A 20969-nucleotide genomic window follows, 5' to 3' on the forward strand; every position below is an offset into this window, starting at 1 on the left:
TGGAAAAATATAGATGTTGCAAAATGTTGCCAACTTGTTCATTCCATGCCTAGAAGACTTGGTGCTGTCATTAAAAATCATGGAGGCCATACAAAGTACTAGATGTTGTAGTTTTTGTTGTGGGGTGTACTCATTTTTGCATCACTCTAATTTGAGTAAAAAAAATGTGTAATCTAAGTTATATTATTAACCTTACTTTCATGTTATAAGTTAAACATATGTTATATTAAACTTAGTCTTGTCAACATTTTGGAAATAGTTTTTATGTTCATTACGATATTGTTTAAAATGTCACTTTTCAAAGGGGGTGTACTCATTTACGCTGAGCACTGTATCTTACCTGACGCTGATATAAAAATGGCCAGTCTTATAAATTTCAGTAATTGGATTTTCCTTAATTTTATATTTATAAAATTATAAATTTTTAGGTCAGGTTAGTCAAAAACACTTGAGGAGAACTGTTGGGATCAGCAGTCAAAGACTATTGCATTCAAACAGGATTTGATTTCTCAGAGGACCATCGAGTTTACCAAAAAACAGTAGGTAACTTACTCTGGAATTGTTACAGAGGTTGTGTGAGGAAAAACACAAACTTGGCAGATTCAGATGGGATTAAAATCTCAAAGTACGTCTGCGAAACACAAATTTCTCTGGGAAAACTAGTCCTGTTTGATAAAGAGCTTAAGTGGAATCAAGCTTCTCTTTCACTACGTACCACTTGCATACTTGGTTTGCTGGTCTTAGCTGGTTTAGCTGATCTGCAAGCTGGTTTCCCAGCTGTCAAGTGGCCAAAACCCATCTTAGACCAACATAAAAGACCAGTCAAACCAGCATGGCCAGGCCCAAAGACCAGGTTAGTTTACCTTTAGGCTGGTTTAAGATGTTGGTATGTAATTTCTTCAAAACTCCAGAATATTATTGACAGTCCACTTTATTCTCTGTGTAAAATATTACATACATGTCTTGAAATAACTGAGGTGCTATATTACAATAGATTCCATAAAAACTTGATTGAAAGCTGAAAAAAAAAAGTGCACTTTCATCCTGAGGAAAAGCAGGGCCCACTCCATTTCTTTTATTGGCATCGGCCCATCGCAAACAAACCACAAAGGTGTATTGTGACAACAGCAAATATTGCTTTGTGATTGATTGTTTTATATCTGGCTGTAGCTGCAAAGAGAGCTACAGACATAGCGCAGAGCTAAACTGCATGATTGTAAACAGTATCAGTAAGCACCCAGCAGGAGTGAGAGCAGAAAGTGTAATTTATTTCATCCAGACGGTGAACATCAACACTTTTCCTGAAGCTAAGCTGACAACTCCATCTCTTCTCCCTTCCCCCAATGAGAGAAATGCATAAAATGAATAAGTGCTGCTAATCGAGACAAATATTCGCCCTTCTTAAACCACCGCAGGATGGTCTTCCAGCCCGGTCAGACTCAGGCTGCTCTGTTTTGCTGGTTTTATAAGGGTTTAGAACACTTGACCAGCTGGCTGACATGCTAAAATGGTTTAAACCAGATCAAACCAGCAAAAAATCCCCTTAGGCAGTTCTTTTCAACACAGTATTGCCTTTTATGGTGCTGAGATCACTGCAAATATTATTTGCAAACGGCTGAGCCAAACGTATCTTCTAACAATCTGATGTCGGCGTAATAGATGAGGAAGTTTAAATGAAGATTGGCAAGGCGCTGAACGAATAAAGCGGTAGTAATGAATGCAGAGCAAAAAAGCCTTATTGAACACTGCTCTTGCGCAGAGCACTGCGTTGTCATGGAAACGGGATTTGTTATGTGAAGTGACGGTTTAAAAATATGCTTGACACTTGTTAAGAAATGTTATGCAAGAGGGTCTGTCTCTCTCACCCACCCGCTCTGCTTTTCCCTTCTGGCTTGGCAGATTGCCAGAGCAAATTACTATTGTGGATACATGCAGAGATGAATTTGTGTATTAGTGGAGTGTTTGGTGACTAGATTTAGAGGTGTTGGGTTGGACCTTTACTCCTGCTCACCAGGCCTGTTGGTTTGTGTTGTCCTTGGGCACTAATGCGGCAGCATTGTGTCCTGTGAGTTGGACATTCTGTAGCTGAATCCCAGTTCAGAGGCTGCATCCTTCGAAGGCTGTATTCAAAGGCCGAATGTTTCATAGCGGTGCGACGAAGGCAGTTCCAGTTCGAAGGCTCCTTCAAATGCAGTCTACAAATGTGTCCTTTTTCCTTGGCCCTGAAGGATAGAATGAGTTTATCCTTTACAGCCTAACCTATCCCAATATTCATTGCGTGCCAGTGACACCAATATGCAATTTTATAGAAAGTTTATACTCTTTATTATGTACGTACATGGACCAAGGTGAACATATTTAGAAAGGTGGTGAACCCTGTTTTGTTTTCAAACAGCTGATTATGGGTGCATCTCAATCAACTCCCTAGCTTCCTAGGTATATCGTGTATATAAATTTGTGCACTGGTAAGGACAGTAAGGACCCTGACTAAGGATCCACTACACATTGAGACACTGATGATTCTAGCTGCGTTCGAAATCGCGTACTGAGTAGGTACTACGTTTGAAATTAAATTTACTTCACGACCGTTGAAAAAGTATGTTCCATATAGTACGAATGCGTGTAATATGAATGAAATTCGGACGTACTACATCCACCATGTTGTTACTGTCACATGACCTACCAGCATCAGTTACATCCCTTCAACTCCATTCACAAATCCTCTCCCGTGGCCTCATGGGATAGTAAAGTGTCCATCGTATGCACACTTCAACATCTCGCCGGGTATATTTCGCACTCAATAAAGTACCTGGATGTGTTTCGAATACTATGAATTTGGACATACTACTCTTTCGCATACTGTTTTACACATACTATATAATAGAGAAGTATTCGGACACAGCGTCTTTTTCCAGCAACATGACAATGTCCTTATTGTACAACATCACTGGTATTTATGAACAACAGCAGAACTGATATCTTTCTGACATTGTTTTAATGTTATTTAAAGTACATTATGATAAATACTTCACTTGTTACATATACTTGCAACATTTCAGTCGTAAATAAATTATAAATGTTTGCTAGATTATGTTCATTACCTGTCTAGCGATGTATGTTCATACTGAAAAATATAATGGTTTGTATCTTAAAAAACATCTCATGTCATTATGTGTAGGGAGTTCACGTGATTTATGTTTCGCTCTTCAGAACTTCCATTAAAGCGATAGTTCACCCAAAAATGAAAATTTGATGTTTATCTGTTTACCCCCAGCGCATCCAAGATGTAGGTGACTTTGTTTCTTCAGTAGAACACAAATGATGATTTTTAACTCCAACCGTTGCCGTCTGTCAGTCAAATAATGCGAGTGGATGGGAACTTCTACTATAAGAGTAAAACTCTAATGCACCACTATGTCCAACTGCGTTCAGCACTCGTTAGTAAGGTCTGATCGCGCTCTGACCACGGCAGTGATGTCTCGCACATAGACTTCAATGAGAGCGAGACATCACTGCCGTGGTCAGAGCGCGATCAGACCTTACTAACGAGTGCTGAACGCAGTTGGACATAGTGGTGCATTAGAGTTAAAAAATGATATAAATACTGTTCGGTTTCTCACACAAACCAATCGTTTCGTGTCTTAGGACATCAATGTGTCGTCCCGAGCCGCAGGATTTAATTTGGATTTGTCTATGCAAGTTTTATTTACTCTTATAGTAGAAGTTCCCATCCACTCGCATTATTTGACTGACAGACGGCAACGGTTGGAGTTAAAAATCATCATTTGTGTTCTACTGAAGAAACAAAGTCACCTATATCTTGGATGCACTGGAGGTAAGCAGATTAGAGAAATTATTTTGATTAAATTATTAGAGATTCATTTTTGGGTGAACTATCCCTTTAAGGAAACATAGTGAGCATCAAAGCTCCCTGGTTTTCACTGTGCATTGTGGGAATTTTTGGCCCTGTTTACACATGGATACAATTGGATCACAAGTGGACGAGGGAGACGCATACCCGTTTACACCTGGTATTTTAATCCGTCTCTTTTGTCCAATTTAAACCACTTCTGTCCTGATTTCTTCCTGATTTCTTTTATTTATTTTTTTAATGGACAAAATAATCTTGCACAATTTGAACACACCCAGAGATGATGGAAAAACGCGGAGAGCAGGAGCTTACGTTTCTGCTCTGACTGCCGCAAGACCACGCCGAACGCTGTGCGTGTGTATTAGAAATCAGGAATGGTGACAGAACATTGTGTTGGTACATTGTTCAAACTTGGGTCTTCAGATGCCAAAGTTTGTAGAGTAGGCGAGTTTTGCGCTGTTCAACACATTTAACCACATGAGCGTTTACGCTACGAAAGCAATCCGGTTGAATGCGTTTTCAACTACCTCTGGAAGTAGTCGAAAGTGGACAAGCTCAAACCGTTTTACACCCTGTTTACACTTGTATTTAGCGTCATCCACTTGCAATCCGATCAAACCAAAACACATCAGATTGATCTGGTATTTTAGTATTATAGTTTTTATACATATTTTTTATTAGATTTTTAAAAAATACCAGGTGTAAACAGGGCCACTGAGACAGCCTTAAAATGGTCGACTACTTGATCAATGCCCTGACTACTGACTACTATTGAGACCTATAACTATAAAAAAAAAAAAGGTCTAGTACAAATGTTACTGCCGCTTGTCAGTGGCACCTGTCACAGTTGCTAGGCGACAAGAACAATCCTTCATAGGCTAGACCATTCCATTTATTAACACTCTGTTCTATCTTCTTGGACTTCGAAGGTGTGGCCTTTGAAGTCTGCGTCCTTCAAAGGATGCAGGCTCTGAATTGGACTCAGCTTGTGTGTACCACTTCCATATAAACGCTCTGCCCAGAATAGACACTTTTCATATAATTCAGCACTTGAGGGCATGGCCTTGTGAATGCAGAGCTACAGCATTTCACAAATGTATGACTTGTGTGAGGAAGTAGGTTAGGAAGTATTTCAGTCAGACCATTACAGGGGGAAAGACCAGCATAACTGCTTGTGAGTGGAGGGGTCACTGGTCCATTCACAGCCGCAATGAAAGGAGCTCATGCGTGTAAAGGGGCAGAGCGCCGATGATTTAGTTTACTAGGTCAGTATCAATGTGGACTGTTTCTCATTTATTTTGTTCAAAGAGAATATTTGGCTCTATACTGTAATATAACATAGCCTTTTTTTTTTTGCAAAGTTATGGTTTGGCCTTAAACTTATCTATGCACCGTCTTTGGCTATGTTTAATAACTGGTCATGTTTAATAACTAAACAACATTTAGGTCATGCAAACACCCTAAATTCTTTTGTTGGTTAAGTTCATAAATGGTTTAAGCAAAACCCGATCAACATGAAAACTGTAGATTTTGCATGTAAACCAGCATTCTTCTGGCTTATTGGTGTTCTTGCGTTTTGCGCCATGTCTGTTTATATTTTGATGTCAAAACATGTCTCTGATAAGGATAAGACATTTTTTTCTGCTTTTTTCTGGGCCAGTAGTTCTGATTATTAGTTTGCTCTGACCCCACCACAGCAGAATGATCTTTGTTTCAGTTTATCCTTATATTTGCTAAACATATTTATGTTGTTTAATAAAAAAAGATTTAATAAAATTATTTTCTTTACAAAATGCAAAATTTGCAACAAGCTGAAAATGATACTGCTATAACTTATAAAACATAAATTCATAAACACACTAATGCTAAAAATGGTGTATAATGCAAAATATTACTGCTTGGTTTATAGTTTCTTACTTATGCACTCAAGACTAAATAATAATAATGTAGAATAAATCACTGAAAACCAAATGTTGAATTTTTGCAGGGCATAAAAACTTCTCTGTATTTTTCCAATACCTTTTATTTGTATTCTTTTCACCTTTGAAAATGACAAACTTTTATCTACCCACTCTTTTGTTTTTGTATTTCATTGCATTTTTGTATTACTAAATATGTTTTACTGTTAGATGCAAATTAAAAGAATAATGCTTTTGTGAAAAAAAGATTTTTCATGATTTCATTTCTGGATCTTCTTTTTGTGAAAAATCTGATTGCCTTCCTTAGTAAATGTTAGGAGTTTGAGCAAATTACTTGCTTCCTGTTACTGCAGGAAGTATCATACACAAGAGCATTGATAGACCATTTAAAAGACGCTCCAGGGCTTATGATTGCAGAGATGTAATATTGAGTTGTGTATTAACTCTGATGTCTGTCTATTTATTTTGACTTTGTTTTTATCTCATCCTGTCACCAAGGCTGCTCATAGACTCTAGTCCATTGTTTGAAAAATCTTTTGATATTCAGTAACACTTTACAATAAGGTTTCATTTGTTTACATTAGTTAACTATATTAGTGTCAGGTTTATGTTCTGTTTTATGGACTTTTAGTTTGCATTTCATTGATTCTCTGTGTTTCCTTTGTTCCCTATTTTCCCAATTTTCTGATCCCTAGGTTGATTATGCCTTAGTTTGTTGTCAGGGGCTGTATCCGAAATCACCCCCTATACCCTTAAATAGGGCACTATTTGAGAGGAAAGCCATTTGTAATGGTGTCCAAAACCATAGTGGACGTTATCGAGAGCACTTATTCAATTTCACAATTCACCTTAATAATGAGTGTACAACCACTGTATGCTATACTGCAAGAAAATACCCATAATGCACTGTGAGGGTCGTGCCATCCATCCATCCATATTTCAAACCGCTGGTCCAATTTGGCTACAGCGTAATATAAAACAAACAAAAGCGGCAGCTCTTTCGGCACACTCAGTGTCTGAATTCACTCACTCCTTTTAATTCACTCCCTCAAGTGAACTATATTAGTGGACTAGGGTAGAGAATAGTATAGGGTATAGGGGGTGATTTCGGACACAGCCATTGTTTCTGATTGCTTTGCGTACCTGTTTCTTGTTCAGATGGTTATCTCCTTTGTATTTAAGCCCTCAGTTTTGTTCCAGTCACTGTCCAGTATTTTCGTGTGAAGCTGTTACGTTTTTGCCCTCTTGTTTTGTATTGCCTTTGTTTTAGTTGTTTAATAAACATTCTGGCTAAATTGGAACCACATGACAACACGAACTACAATGAACAATAGTTCTGCAGAATTTATTAATCTTAGTCAATGTTAATTTCAGCATTTACTAAGACAGTAAATGTTGTTTTTGTTAACATTTGTTAATGCACTGTGAAATAACATGAACAATTAGATTTTTACCAACTATTAGTTTACTAATGTTTACTAACGTTAACAAATTAATAGTCTGTAAAAAGGGTCCATAAGTACATTTAGATATTTAAGTGCATTCTGCTAGGTTCACCAATATCTTACAAAGCAATCTTGGTTTTGAGCATGTATTGGGAGGTCATAAAAATGCCTTGTGCTGATTTTATCCTTCTGTTTACATGCAACTTAAACGCCTAGAGAGGAGCGCAGGAGGACGTCCAGAGAGGCAGCCAGCCTGGGAGACTGTAAATAGATCGAGGGAGGGTTACATAAGGCCTCTCATGCCTGTCTGTGCTAGAAAATGCTGAACGCTTAATCCCTTGAACTTGACTTCAACTGCGGTTTTACGCTTAAATATGTGTACATACATATACTGGACGCATATGCACATCTGTAAACAAGCTGACGCACAAAGATCTTTATATCTCTGACATATACATGGTTATCACAAACTGAATAAGTTATTTGTACTGTATTTTGTCTCCCTCCTCATGAATCCAGTGATGACTCAAAGAGCAACGAGTGGAGCTTTATGTGTTTCTTGTTGCATGACCAGCTGTAGTAGCTTGTTTCATTAGCATCAGCTGCTGATGTGAAATAAATAAATGTAAACATCAGATACACAAACAAATGCAATATGTTCTGCATTCTGACCCCACAACCTTTTCATTAGCAGATTGGATTGATATGCATAACGATGCCTTGTATAAATAAATAAACTTGTGATAATTAATTACAGTACCTGTATATATCTTAGGCTTATTTCCCACTGGATTCTAAGTGTATGCTAATTCAGCCACTTAGGGATGGAAATGATCAGCTTTCATGCATTTAGGCTGTGATTGCTTTCTCTCGGTGTCAGCTGAATACCATCAGAAGATTTTTTTTTTTTTTTTTTTTTTTTTTTTTTTTTTTTTTGGAAGTGATGGTGCATTTCATTGTCTGCAAAAGGCCAAACCTCACTTAATTTTTTTTCTTTTCCAGATGTCAGGCTGTGGTTAGTACTGCAAATGCCTTGATGTAGTTGATATTTCATTAAAAAATCTCTTTGAATCAGAATCAGTTTTTATGGATACACAAGATTGCAGTATAGTTCATTCCCCTATATATTCCCCTATGTATTTTTTTCAAGTAGAAAGTACAGACTTTATTCTATTTCATTTTTTAATTGTGTATTTATTTTTTTACATATTCCCCTCATATTTACATATTACACATTATGTGCAAGCAGTGAATCTGCAATAAAATGTACAGGGGTTGGACAATGAAACTGAAACACTGGCCAATATAGTGTTGGAAGTTTCACACCTATATATGCGCAGCCTGGTGGCCAATCTGCACAGATTTTACATTCCATCAGTAAGAGCAGAGTGTGAAGTTTGAATTAGCAGAGCAATAGCACAGCTGTACATAAAATATTGCAATCCACACAACATAATGGGAAACATATCAGAGTTCAAAAAAAGGCGAATTGTTGGTTGCGTCTCTCTCTGGCTTATCTGTGCCCAGGACAGCAAGTCTTTGTGGTGTATCAAGAGCCATGGTATCCCGGGTAATGTCGGCATACCACCATGTAGGATGAACCATATCCAACAGAAGTAACTGTCGACGCATGAGGAAGCTGTCTAAAAGGGATTGTGTCCAAAAAACATTAAAAAACCACAGACATCTAATTCACCGCAGAATTAAATGTGCATCCGGTTTCCACCAAAACTGTTTGTTGGGAGCTAATATTTATGGTCAGGCTGGTATAGCCAAAACTTTGGTCGATCATGCCAATGCCAAATGTTGTTTTCATTGGTTCCAACAGTGCAAATCTTGGGCTGTGGACAATGTGAAACATATATTATTCTCTGATGAGTCCAGATTCCCCAGTTATGGTTTGGAGAAGCCCCAAAGAAGCTTATCACCCGGACTGTTGCATGCCCAGAGTGAAGCACGGGGGTGGATCAGTGATGGTTTGGGCTGCAATATCATGGCATTCCCTACTGTGCTTGATGGGCGCGTCACTGCCAAGGACTACCGAAGCATTCTGGAAGCACTTAATGGCTCAAACATTGTACCTTGAAGGGGGTGCTGTGTATCAGAATGATAATGTACCAATGCACACAGCAAGATTTGTGACAGAATGATTCGATGAACATAAAAGTAAATGTGAACATCTCCCATGGCCTGCATAGTCACCAGATCTAAATTTGTTTGAGTCACTTTAGAGTGTTTTGGAGGAGCAAGCCAGAAAATATTTTCCTCCACCAGCATTACGTGACCTGTTCTGGAAGAGGAATGGCTCAAAATCCCCCTGGCCACTGTGAAGGACTTGTCATTCCCAAGATGAATTGATGCTGTATTGGCTGCAAAAGGAGGCCTTACACCATACTAATAAATTGTTATCTATAACCAGGTGTTTCAGTTTCATTGTCGAACCCCTGTATGTGACATTTTAAAGCTTGCGAAGGCGTTTGCTAATATCACTGTGAACACACACATGCTAACCAGCTCATTTCGCATTTTCCCTCAGGTCATTATGACAATAGCTGATTCAACTCCTCTCGCACCTGCTGTTAAGCGGCTGCATGTGTTTATTTGCCTTTCAGATGGCCTCAAGCCAGTGCTCAGACTCTCATAACCCTGTACCTGTTTTATTTCACAGAGCTTGTCAGCATCTGTGTGCTGGCAGTTTAAGCTTGATGTTTCTATGAGTTTGTAATATAGAGCAGGCTGATAAGAATATCTAAAAGCAGGCCTTTTGTGGTTGTTGTTTTGCTTGGGGTCGGCATAACACTATTCTATTCTTCATATTTTAGAGTTTAGACAAAAATAAGATACAAAATAACGTCTGAAACTCTTGAAAAATGAATTATATTTGGCCAGATAGTTTGACCTCAGGAGGTTAAACTAAATATTATATGAGCTATATTATTTTCAATTATTTTTTGCAAGTGCATTTCTAGCCATAAAAATAAAATACTTGGTAAAAAGGATGAAGGATGAGTTTGACAAATGAATTGAACACTGCAATTTGTGTAAAAACCTAGATTGTTTACAAACCCAATTCCAAAAAAGTTGGGACACTGTACAAATTGTGAATAAAAAAAGGAATGCAATAATTTACAAATCTCATAAACTTATATTTTATTCACAGTAGAATATAGATAACATATCAAATATTGAAAGTGAGACATTTTGAAATGTCATGCAAAATATTGGCTCATTTTGGATTTCATGAGAGCTACACATTCCAAAAAAGTTGGGACAGGTAGCAATAAGAGGCCGGAAAAGTTAAATGTACATATAAGGAACAGCTGGAGGACCAGTTTGCAACTTATTAGGTCAATTTGCAACATGATTGGGTATAAAAAGAGCCTCTCAGAGTGGCAGTGTCTCTCAGAAGTCAAAATGGGCAGAGGATCACCAATTCCCCCAATGCTGTGGTGAAAAATAGTGGAGCAATATCAGAAAGGAGTTTCTCAGAGAAAAATTGCAAAGAGTTTGAAGTTATCATCATCTACAGTACATAATATCATCCAAAGATTCAGAGAATCTGGAACAATCTCTGTGCGTAAGGGTCAAGGCCGGAAAACCATACTGGATGCCCGTGATCTTCGGTCCCTTAGACGGCACTGCATCACATACAGGAATGCTACTGTAATGGAAATGACAACATGGGCTCAGGAATACTTCCAGAAAACATTGTCGGTGAACACAATCCACCGTGCCATTCGCCGTTGCCGGCTAAAACTCTACAGACCAAAAAAGAAGCCATATCTAAACATGATCCAAAAGCGCAGGCATTTTCTCTGGGCCAAGGCTCATTTAAAATGGACTGTGGCAAAGTAGAAAACTGTTCTGTGGTCAGACGAATCAAAATTTGAAGTTCTTTTTGGAAAACTGGGACGCCATGTCATCCGGACTAAAGAGGACAAGGACAACCCAAGTTGTTATCAGCGCTCAGTTCAGAAGCCTGCATCTCTGATGGTATGGGGTTGCATGAGTGCGTGTGGCATGGGCAGCTTACACATCTGGAAAGGCACCATCAATGCTGAAAGGTATATCCAAGTTCTAGAACAACATATGCTCCCATCCAGACGTCGTCTCTTTCAGGGAAGACCTTGCATTTTCCAACATGACAATGCCAGAGCACATACTGCATCAATTACAACATCATGGCTGCGTAGAAGAAGGATCCGGGTACTGAAATGGCCAGCCTGCAGTCCAGATCTTTCACCCATAGAAAACATTTGGCGCATCATAAAGAGGAAGATGCGACAAAGAAGACCTAAGACAGTTGAGCAACTAGAAGCCTGTATTAGACAAGAATGGGACAACATTCCTATTAATAAACTTGAGCAACTTGTCTCCTCAGTCGCCAGATGTTTGCAGAAAAAGAAGAGGGGATGCCACTAAGTGGTAAACATGGCCTTGTCCCAACTTTTTTGAGATGTGTTGATGCCATGAAATTTAAAATCAACTTATTTTTCCCTTAAAATGATACATTTTCTCAGTTTAAACATTTGATATGTCATCTATGTTGTATTCTGAATAAAATATTGAAATTTGAAACTTCCACATCATTGCATTCTGTTTTTATTCACAATTTGTACAGTGTCCCAACTTTTTTGGAATCGGGTTTGTATTTATCTTCTCATTCTCATTCTGTAGAAAGGATCTACATGATGTGTACGGTCCTGAGTGTCATCATTTTTAAGGAATGTATATATTTTTAAAAGGGTAAAAATTGATACTAAGAAGGATGTGGAAAAATGTGGGAGTTTTAAAATTAAAATGAAGTAAAAATGACAAAATATATTCAGCAGATTATGTCAAGACTGTGACGTTGTTTGACTTGTTGAATACAGTTAATTGGTATCCAACAAGGTAGGAAAGGCCAAAATTACCATTTTAAGTAGACAGAACACAGACATTAGATTAGTTTAAAATAACTTAGCAATGCTAAGTTACTTTTATGCAAGATAATAGTTTATTTAACATATCTAATAGTTTTTATGATGGAAAAAAACCCCCACATCAGTTGTGCCTCTAATGTTTTAAAATTGGACACCAAAGCACACTATTTGTGGCAAAGTACAAATTGAAGTTCAGTAGATTCAAAACACACACACAGGCTTGTATAGGTCTGCGAACTTCTTAATTTGTTTCTATCTGTCTATTTTTCAGCATTATTTCCTTGTCATCTTCGGGCATGATGGACAGAAGCCTCTGGAGCTGCGGACGGAGGAGGAGTCAGACTGTGATGAATGGGTGGAGGCCATACTGCAGGCCAGGTATAATGCAGCAGTGTGTGTATTTGTATATTTGTTTTTGTATCCTACTCAGTCAAGGATAATGTTTAGCAGCGCTAAAGAAGCTTTGCTCTCAGGCTGAAAGAATAAAATCATCATAATAAGAAAGAGACATATCAGAGCGGGTTAAGTCAAGCGCATTGTGCATTTATCCCTGTCACTGCAGAGCAGCACAGCAACAAATAAGCTGCACTGAGGTTGACAGCACTGTTGTTCCTCTCTCCTTGGTGCTCAGATGTGCAGCCTAAGATAAAATTTTGTTTTATATCTCATCTCCAAGAGACAAATCTCTAAAGAAAGCTTAAACTGCTTTATTTGTTGTATCACAGATCTGCCTTAGAGCAAGGCTGAATATTAAGCTTTCATTTCAGATTGTGGAATCACTGTTGCCAGAGGCGTCTTGTACTAATTTTTTGGTTTTTGAGGGCGCACCAGTCTTGTCTCACTTAGTGCCATAGGCAAAATAAGACTTTTTTAGCAAGTTAAAAACTTTTTAGTAACTTAGTAGGTCTAGTGGGACAGTTTTCTTTTAGCATTTTTTAAAAAAAAATTCTTGAAGCAATTTTGAATTTAATTTTTTCTTTTATTTTATTAAAATTTCCCTTTTGTTTATCTCCCCCTTTATGTCCTTTATTTCTTTATTTAAGCTTATTTATTTATTTTCCATATTATTTGTTGCTGTACTTGGTAATTTTATATTTGTTAACAATAGATTTATTGACTCTGAGCCAGCAGTATTTAAAGTATACAATTCCAGGTTTATTAGAAAGCTACATTAGAAAACACACCACACACACGTTTTTGTGAATTGGGGGGACATTCCATAGGCGTAATTTTATACTGTACAAACCATATTTTCTATCGCCCTACACTACCCCTACACCTAAACCTACCCATCACAAGAAACTGTGCACATTTTTACTTACTCATTCTGTATGATTTATAAGACTTTTGAAAAATGGGGATGAGTAATGTCCTCATAAGTCACCATCTCCTTGTAATACCTATGTCATACCCATATCATTATACAAATTTGTGTCCTGATATGTCACAGAAGCACGCACACACACACACACACACACACACACACACACACACACACACACACACACACACACACACATGCACATGATATTCTGTAGACACAAAAACCCTCTGAGATTTAAAGCACTCACATGCACTCCAGAGATTTATACTCCCTATACAGATTTATACACAAGCCACACGCAGTGTACATTTGTATTGCGTCACTGGGGTGATGGGCTGAATCTAAAGGATTATTGGGTGCCCATGAGCAGATGTGCCTGTGAACATCTGGACAGGACACATTGGACTTTATTCAAACAGGCCAACATTGTTCATTTAAATGTAACTGGAAATAAATCTTGGACAATAGGTAGAGACAAAGTGTGGCACACTTAGTGCACCATAAAAACATAGGCCCTACAACAATAAATGATACATGTCTTGTTATTTTTGCATCATATTTTGGTTGCATTTTTTGAAATATAATTTTTCATGTTTTATTTTAATTTTTAAACATTTTAAAACATTTTTCATTTTCCAATTATATCTGGAAATTATCATTTAAAGCTATAATTTGAATTCATAACACCAATAATGTCATAAACACACTGGAAAATGATGGTATGGTGATATGTTTATAATTTTCAACCTAGGCTAACTGATGTTTTTAAAAAATAATAATAATAATTCTTGTAATTTTTTTACAAAAACTGATCTATTTTTTATCCAGCTAGATGTGACATATTGTTTGGGGGAAAAAAACATGAATAAGTTAAGATATAAGGGGCTTTCGCACCAGAGGAACCTTTTCATAGTTCCTTGAACTGTTGGCGGAAGTACCCGGTTTTTGCCATGTTCGCACTGCAGGAACTAGGAACTATTAGATCTAGGAGCTCCTTTTGGGGGAACTAAATTAGCTCCTACTTCAGAGTAGGGTCTAAACCAGCACTATAGGAACTACCAGTGACGTAAGTGTATATTGATTGGCCAAATGCATGTCAAACACCGGCACCTGGCATTTTTAAAAAGCCATGTAAACATATTTACAAACCCGATTCCAAAGAAGTTGGGACACTGTACAAATTGTGAATAAAAACAGAATGCAATGATGTGGAAGTTTCAAAGTTCAATATTTTATTCAGAATACAACATAGATGACATATCAAATGTTTAAACTGAGAAAATGTATAATTTTAAGGGAAAAATAAGTTGATTTTAAATTTCATGGCATCAACACATCTCAAAAAAGTTGGGACAAGGCCATGTTTACCACTGTTTGGCATCAGCTCTTCTTTTTCTGCAAACATCTGGGGACTGAGGAGACAAGTTGCTCAAGTTTAGGAATAGGAATGTTGTCCCATTCTTGTCTAATACAGGCTTCTAGTTGCTCAACTGTCTTAGGTCTTCTTTGTCGCATCTTCCACTTTATGATGCACCAAATGTTTTCTATGGGTGAAAGATCTGGACTGCAGGCTGGCCATTTCAGTACCCGGATCCTTCTTCTACACAGCCATGATGTTGTAATTGATGCAGTATGTGGTCTGGCATTGTCATGTTGGAAAATGCAAGGTCTTCCCTGAAAGAGACGACGTCTGGATGGGAGCATATGTTGTTCTAGAACTTGGATATACCTTTCAGCATTGATGGTGCCTTTCCAGATGTGTAAGCTGCCCATGCCACACGCACTCATGCAACCCCATACCATCAGAGATGCAGGCTTCTGAACTGAGCACTGATAACAACTTGGGTTGTCCTTGTCCTCTTTAGTCCGGATGACATGGCGTCCCAGTTTTCCAAAAAGAGCTTCAAATTTTGATTCGTCTGACCACAGAACAGTTTTTCACTTTGCCACAGTCCATTTTAAATGAGCCTTGGCCCAGAGAAAACACCTGTGCTTCTGGATCATGTTTAGATATGGCTTATTTTTTGACCTATAGAGTTTTAGCCGGCAACGGCGAATGGCACGGTTGATTGTGTTCACCGACAATGTTTTCTGGAAGTATTCCTGAGCCCATGTTGTGATGTCCATTACAGTAGCATTCCTGTATGTGATGCAGTGCCGTCTAAGGGCCCGAAGATCACGGGCATCCAGTATGGTTTTCCGGCCTCGACCCTTACGCACAGAGATTGTTCCAGATTCTCTGAATCTTTGGATGATATTATGCACTGTAGATGATGATAACTTTAAACTCTTTCCAATTTTTCTCTGAGAAACTCCTTTCTGATATTGCTCCACTATTTTTTGCCGCAGCATTGGGGGAATTGGTGATCTTCTGCCCATCTTGACTTCTGAGAGACACTGCCACTCTGAGAGGCTCTTTTTATACCCAATCATGTTGCCAAGACCTAATAAATTGCAAATTGGTCCTCCAGCTGTTCCTTATATGTACATTTAACTTTTCCGGCCTCTTATTGCTACCTGTCCCAACTTTTTCGGAATGTGTAGCTCTCATGAAATCCAAAATGAGCCGATATTTGGCATGACATTTTAATATATGATATGTTATCTATATTCTATTGTGAATAAAATATAAGTTTATGAGATTTGTAAATTATTGCATTCCTTTTTTATTCACAATTTGTACAGTGTCCCAACTTTTTTGGAATCAGGTTTGTACTTCACGAACACGGAAAACAGCGATAACGGCGTTTACCTGTGTTCTTCTAGTTAGTTCTTGGGGAACTATCATAGTGGCTAGTTCCGATTACTGAGTTCTTAGAGCTACCCGGTGCAAAAGCCCCTATAGCGACAAATATAAGTTGCCCAATAGTGAGATGCTGCTCACTGCAGAGCCAGTGGAGCTTGACGTCCAGCTCCCCCTTTCTGGACCTAGTTGTTGGAGAAAGCCCAACCACACACAAACCCTAACATCAACCCTAATCCCTAAACCTAATTAAGTTAAGCTCCACCTCTTAGATCCACAGAGGTGGAGCTGGACTAGGTCAACCTCCACCCATTTTACTTGGCTCTCCAGTGAGTACAATTTGCCGATAGTGGCAGTTCCTTCAACTTACCATTCTTATTGTTGAGCTCTGCTAAATGAAACCAGGCATATATAAACTCCTACTTCTGAAATCTCATTAATTAACCCTGTCATTTTCATCTCAGCTACTCCGACATCATCATTGAGCGTGAGGTTCTTATGCAGAAATACATCCACCTGGTGCAGATTGTGGAGACAGAGAAGGTGGCAGCCAATCAGCTCCGCACACAACTGGAAGACCAAGACACAGAGATTGAGAGGCTTAAAGCTGAGGTAATGTATATGCTTGAGCTGTGCCATTTAATGGGCTGTTTTCCAATGTGTGGTCCAATTTTATGAATCAGTGAACCACTCTAGATCCCATTAATCTAATAACAGTGCAGGTCTCCAAAATGTTGCATTACTAAAAGCATTTGTGACTTACATAGATTGACACAATCCTGATATGGAGTTTTACTGTAGGTTTACTTTTCTCATATTGCTTTTTCCAGTATATTTCTTTTTGTGATTAAGGTTACCAGCAACATATTCAATCCCAGTGTGCCACAGAGCATCTCTCAGGCTCTGCACCTTATCTGTTCCCTAGTTGTGTTACCAGGGAATTATCCTCCCCATTGGCCCAGTCGCCATGGGGACAAGAATTATGCCCCATTATTGACATTGCAGGGTCAGTGGCATGTGAACACATGATTCAGAGAATAAATCAATGCAAAGCAATGAGGAATGTGTAATCTTAATTAAGCTCATTATACTTAGTGGTCAATGTTTGTTCTTTCTCTCTCTCTCTCTCTCTCTCTCTCTCTCTCTCTCTCTCTCTCTCTATAATTGTTATTGATGTTATTTTCCTTGTGCTATTTCTTTGCATAGACATAGGTCTGGTGAATAATAGAAATGGTCATAAAATCCACTTTTGTTGTAGTGTCAGTAGTATTCGTCTATGAATAAATGATGAAGCCATAAATGCAATGCTTTGTTGTTTTAAACAGAAACATCTGCATTTATACTCATTGTGAGTTATGAATATTTTATGAGGAGAAAATTAAAAAAATACTTTCAGTTTTAACAACTACTACAGAGTCACACCCCCATATTGTAGAAAAACATTTATATTGCTTACATAAAGCATAAGATACATAAAGATATTCTCAAATACTATACATTCTGTGTAAATGCTGCATTTTCATATGTGATTCTTTTCATTATGGAATAATGTATAATTTTTTTTTATTGTTGTAAAAAAATGAAATAACATAAATTTTGCATGTTATAAGATGGCAGTAAAACCAGATTAAGGAAACATTACCATCATCCTCTTAAAGCAAAGACTAGCGATGAAAGCCTTCAGATAAGATGAAAGGATTTTTGTTATTCCAAACTAACACTTAATAAAAAAGAAAGAAAAGAATAAATTACAAACATGACTGTTAGTATCTAGAGTGTGCAATAGCACTTCAATAAACTGAAGTCTTTGGCTTGTGCCAGCAGTCTGTGGACCACACATACTGGCAGATACGCTGCAGGGCATTTAACCTATTTGCATCCAGAGTAAATGCCTGATAAAGGCTTGGTGAGAGAGCTTTTTGATGAAGGCTGTTGAATGAAGGAAGGAAATTGTCCATGGAGAGGAAGTTAAGATGGTTATCTGATGTGCCAGCACCCACACAGGGTCTCCATGACCCAAATTTATGACATGCTGATTCATTGAGAGGGATAAGCGCTAAATACCCCAGCATTATCTGAGTTGTCAAATTATAATCACTGCGTCCATTTGCAGCCCAATTGTTTTGACAGTCACCTCCACCAATTTCCCTTCTCACGTGTTCTGCACATTGTAATGTTGTATTTTGTTCTCTCTTAAAGATTGTAGCCTTGAACAAAACTAAGGAAAGAATGCGCCCCTACCACATATACCAGGAAGAAGAGGATCCTGATATAAAAAAAATCAAAAAGGTAAAGAACTTCATTATACAGTTGCAAGAAAAAGTATGTGAACCACTTGCAGAATCTGTGAAAATGTGAATAATTTTAACAAAATAAGGGAGATAATACAAAATGCATGTTATTTTTTATTCAGTACTGTCCTGAGTAAGATATTTTACATGAAAGATGTTTACATATGGTCCACAAGACAAAAAATAGCTGAATTTATTAAAATAACCCCATTCATAAGTATGTGAACCATTGATTCTTAATACTGTGTGTGGTTACCGGGACGATCTATGACTGTTTGTTGTTGTGTTTTGTGATGGTTGTTCATGAGTCCCTTGTTTATTGTGAGCAGTTAAATTGAACTCTGTTCTTCAGAAAAATCCTCCATGTCCTGCAGATTCTTCAGTTTTCCAACATCTTTTGCATATTTGAACCCTTTCCAGCAGTGACTGAATGATTCTGAGATCCGTCTTTTTACACTGAGGACAACTGAGGGACTCAAACACAACTATTAACATTCACTGATGCTCCAGAAAAAACATGATGCATTAATAGATGGGGGGTGAAAACATTTCGAATTTGAAGATCATGGCAAATTGTATTTAATTTTTCTTCCGGGAAACATGCAAGTATCTTCTGTTGCTTCCGAAGGGCAGTACTAAATGAAAAAAAAAAAAAAAAGATATTCAAATGAAATAAGAAAAATTTAGACATCTTCATCCTATTCAAAAGTTTTCACCCCCCGACTCTCAATGCATCGTGTTTCCTTCTCATCAGTGAATGTTTGAATCTTTTTTAATAGTTGTGTTTGAGTCCCTCAATTGTCCTCAGTGTGAAAAGACGGATCTCAAAATCATACAGTCACTGCTGGAAAGGGTTCAAATATGCAAAAGATGCTGGAAAACTGAAGAATTTTTGGGACCTGGAGAATTTTTCTGAAGAATAGAGGTCAGTTTAACTGCTCAGAACAAACAAGACAAGCTATTTTTTGTCTTATGGATTATATGTAAACATCTTTTGTGTAAAATATCTTACTCAGGACAGTAATAAATAAAAAATAACATGCATTTTGTATGATCTCTCTTATTTTGTTAAAATTTTTCACATTTTCACAGATTCTGGTTAACATACTTTTTCTTGCAACTGTAAGTTAAGTATGTGGACAATTAAACAATGCAGATATGGGCTTGTTGAACATTTATAAATTAATGAAATAAGGATGTTGTGCATCTCATCATCATTCCTTCATCAAACAGAGGCCACAAATAATAATCCTAGATACACTAAAACAACTCACACTTTATCTTTGTAGGTCCAGAGCTTCATGCGAGGGTGGCTGTGTAGAAGGAAGTGGAAGATTATTGTGCAGGACTACATTTGTTCTCCTCATGCTGAGAGCATGAGGAAAAGAAACCAGATCGTCTTCAACATGGTGGAGGCTGAGACAGAGTATGTCCATCAGCTTTCCATCTTGGTCAATTGCTTCCTGAGGCCGCTCAGAATGGCTGCCAGCTCCAAAAAACCACCGATAAGCCATGATGATGTCAGTAGCATCTTCCTTAACAGGTGTGTAATTTGGTTTCAGTGGCTTTGAAAACTCAAAAAAATCAACATAGGCTCATTAGAAAAACATGCCTCTACCTGCATTTTTGTGAAACTCCAAAAATGTTCAGATAGAGGCAATTAACTTCAGTTTCAGCTGGCCAAAAACCTGCAGATTGTGGCTGAATTCGAAAACTGAAAAATGCTGCCTTCTGAGGACGCATTCTAAGGTAGAAAGGCATCAAGGCACGTCCGAATCCAAATTTTTGCTTGCTGTCTCAAGAGATATCTTTATCTGATCTATTTATTGAAGGCAGCATAGAAGTATCCTTCGCTGCCTTTGATATCATACAATCCTGTGCTTTCCATTCTGTGACATTTGAGCTAAAAAATAAATATGTCATCTGAAAGTTGCGGTTGGTGGTCAGTTTGTGTGTAAATGTATGTTTTTGACCAACGTTTACCACTTTTGATGTCATTTCTAACAAGAAATTACTATTGTAGTAATTAAATATTCGCTTAGTTATCACCAAAGCTTGCGCTATTTTGTGCTATTTTGCTATGCTGCCTCAGAAGTCTTTCCGAAATCAGTTTCATGAGGTGCCTTCCTGCCCAAACGCTACCAAAGATAGTGCAGCGAGGCAACAAGTCAGCTGCAGGACAGTGGCCCTTGGACACCCCTGCACTAGTAGCAATAAAATACCGACAACTTTTATTCCTCTTCACACAAATCATGATTACAGTGACAGATTACACTGGTCTACAGCCAAAATGTTTCTGAAATAAATGTAGTCAAACTTGACTAATTTAGGGTTACTGAGAATGAAAATGATGCTTAAAATTGTTGAATGGCTCTAGTTTTCAGAATACGCTATTGGTCAGTATGTAAGACCCTTGACTTGGGAATGGTGGAAGATAAGTGAGAAATAAAGGCA

The 20969-nt window shown here is 37.9% G+C and overlaps 1 protein-coding gene across 8 annotated transcripts in view; it reads left to right on the plus strand.

The window, feature by feature from the left end:
• The window catches only part of rasgrf2b (Ras protein-specific guanine nucleotide-releasing factor 2b), a 77441-nt gene that overhangs the window by 16256 nt on the left and 40216 nt on the right, over nt 1-20969 (plus strand). For all 8 annotated transcript variants that reach the window (XM_048189226.1, XM_048189227.1, XM_048189232.1 and 5 more), the window contains exons 2-5: nt 12429-12535; nt 16689-16836; nt 18424-18513; nt 19805-20058. In XM_048189226.1, coding sequence (XP_048045183.1) covers nt 12429-12535; nt 16689-16836; nt 18424-18513; nt 19805-20058 — 599 coding nt within the window. The remainder of the gene's footprint in view (nt 1-12428; nt 12536-16688; nt 16837-18423; nt 18514-19804; nt 20059-20969) is intronic.

This window comes from Megalobrama amblycephala, linkage group LG4, assembly GCF_018812025.1.
Source record: "Megalobrama amblycephala isolate DHTTF-2021 linkage group LG4, ASM1881202v1, whole genome shotgun sequence".
Classification (NCBI taxonomy): domain Eukaryota; kingdom Metazoa; phylum Chordata; class Actinopteri; order Cypriniformes; family Xenocyprididae; genus Megalobrama; species Megalobrama amblycephala.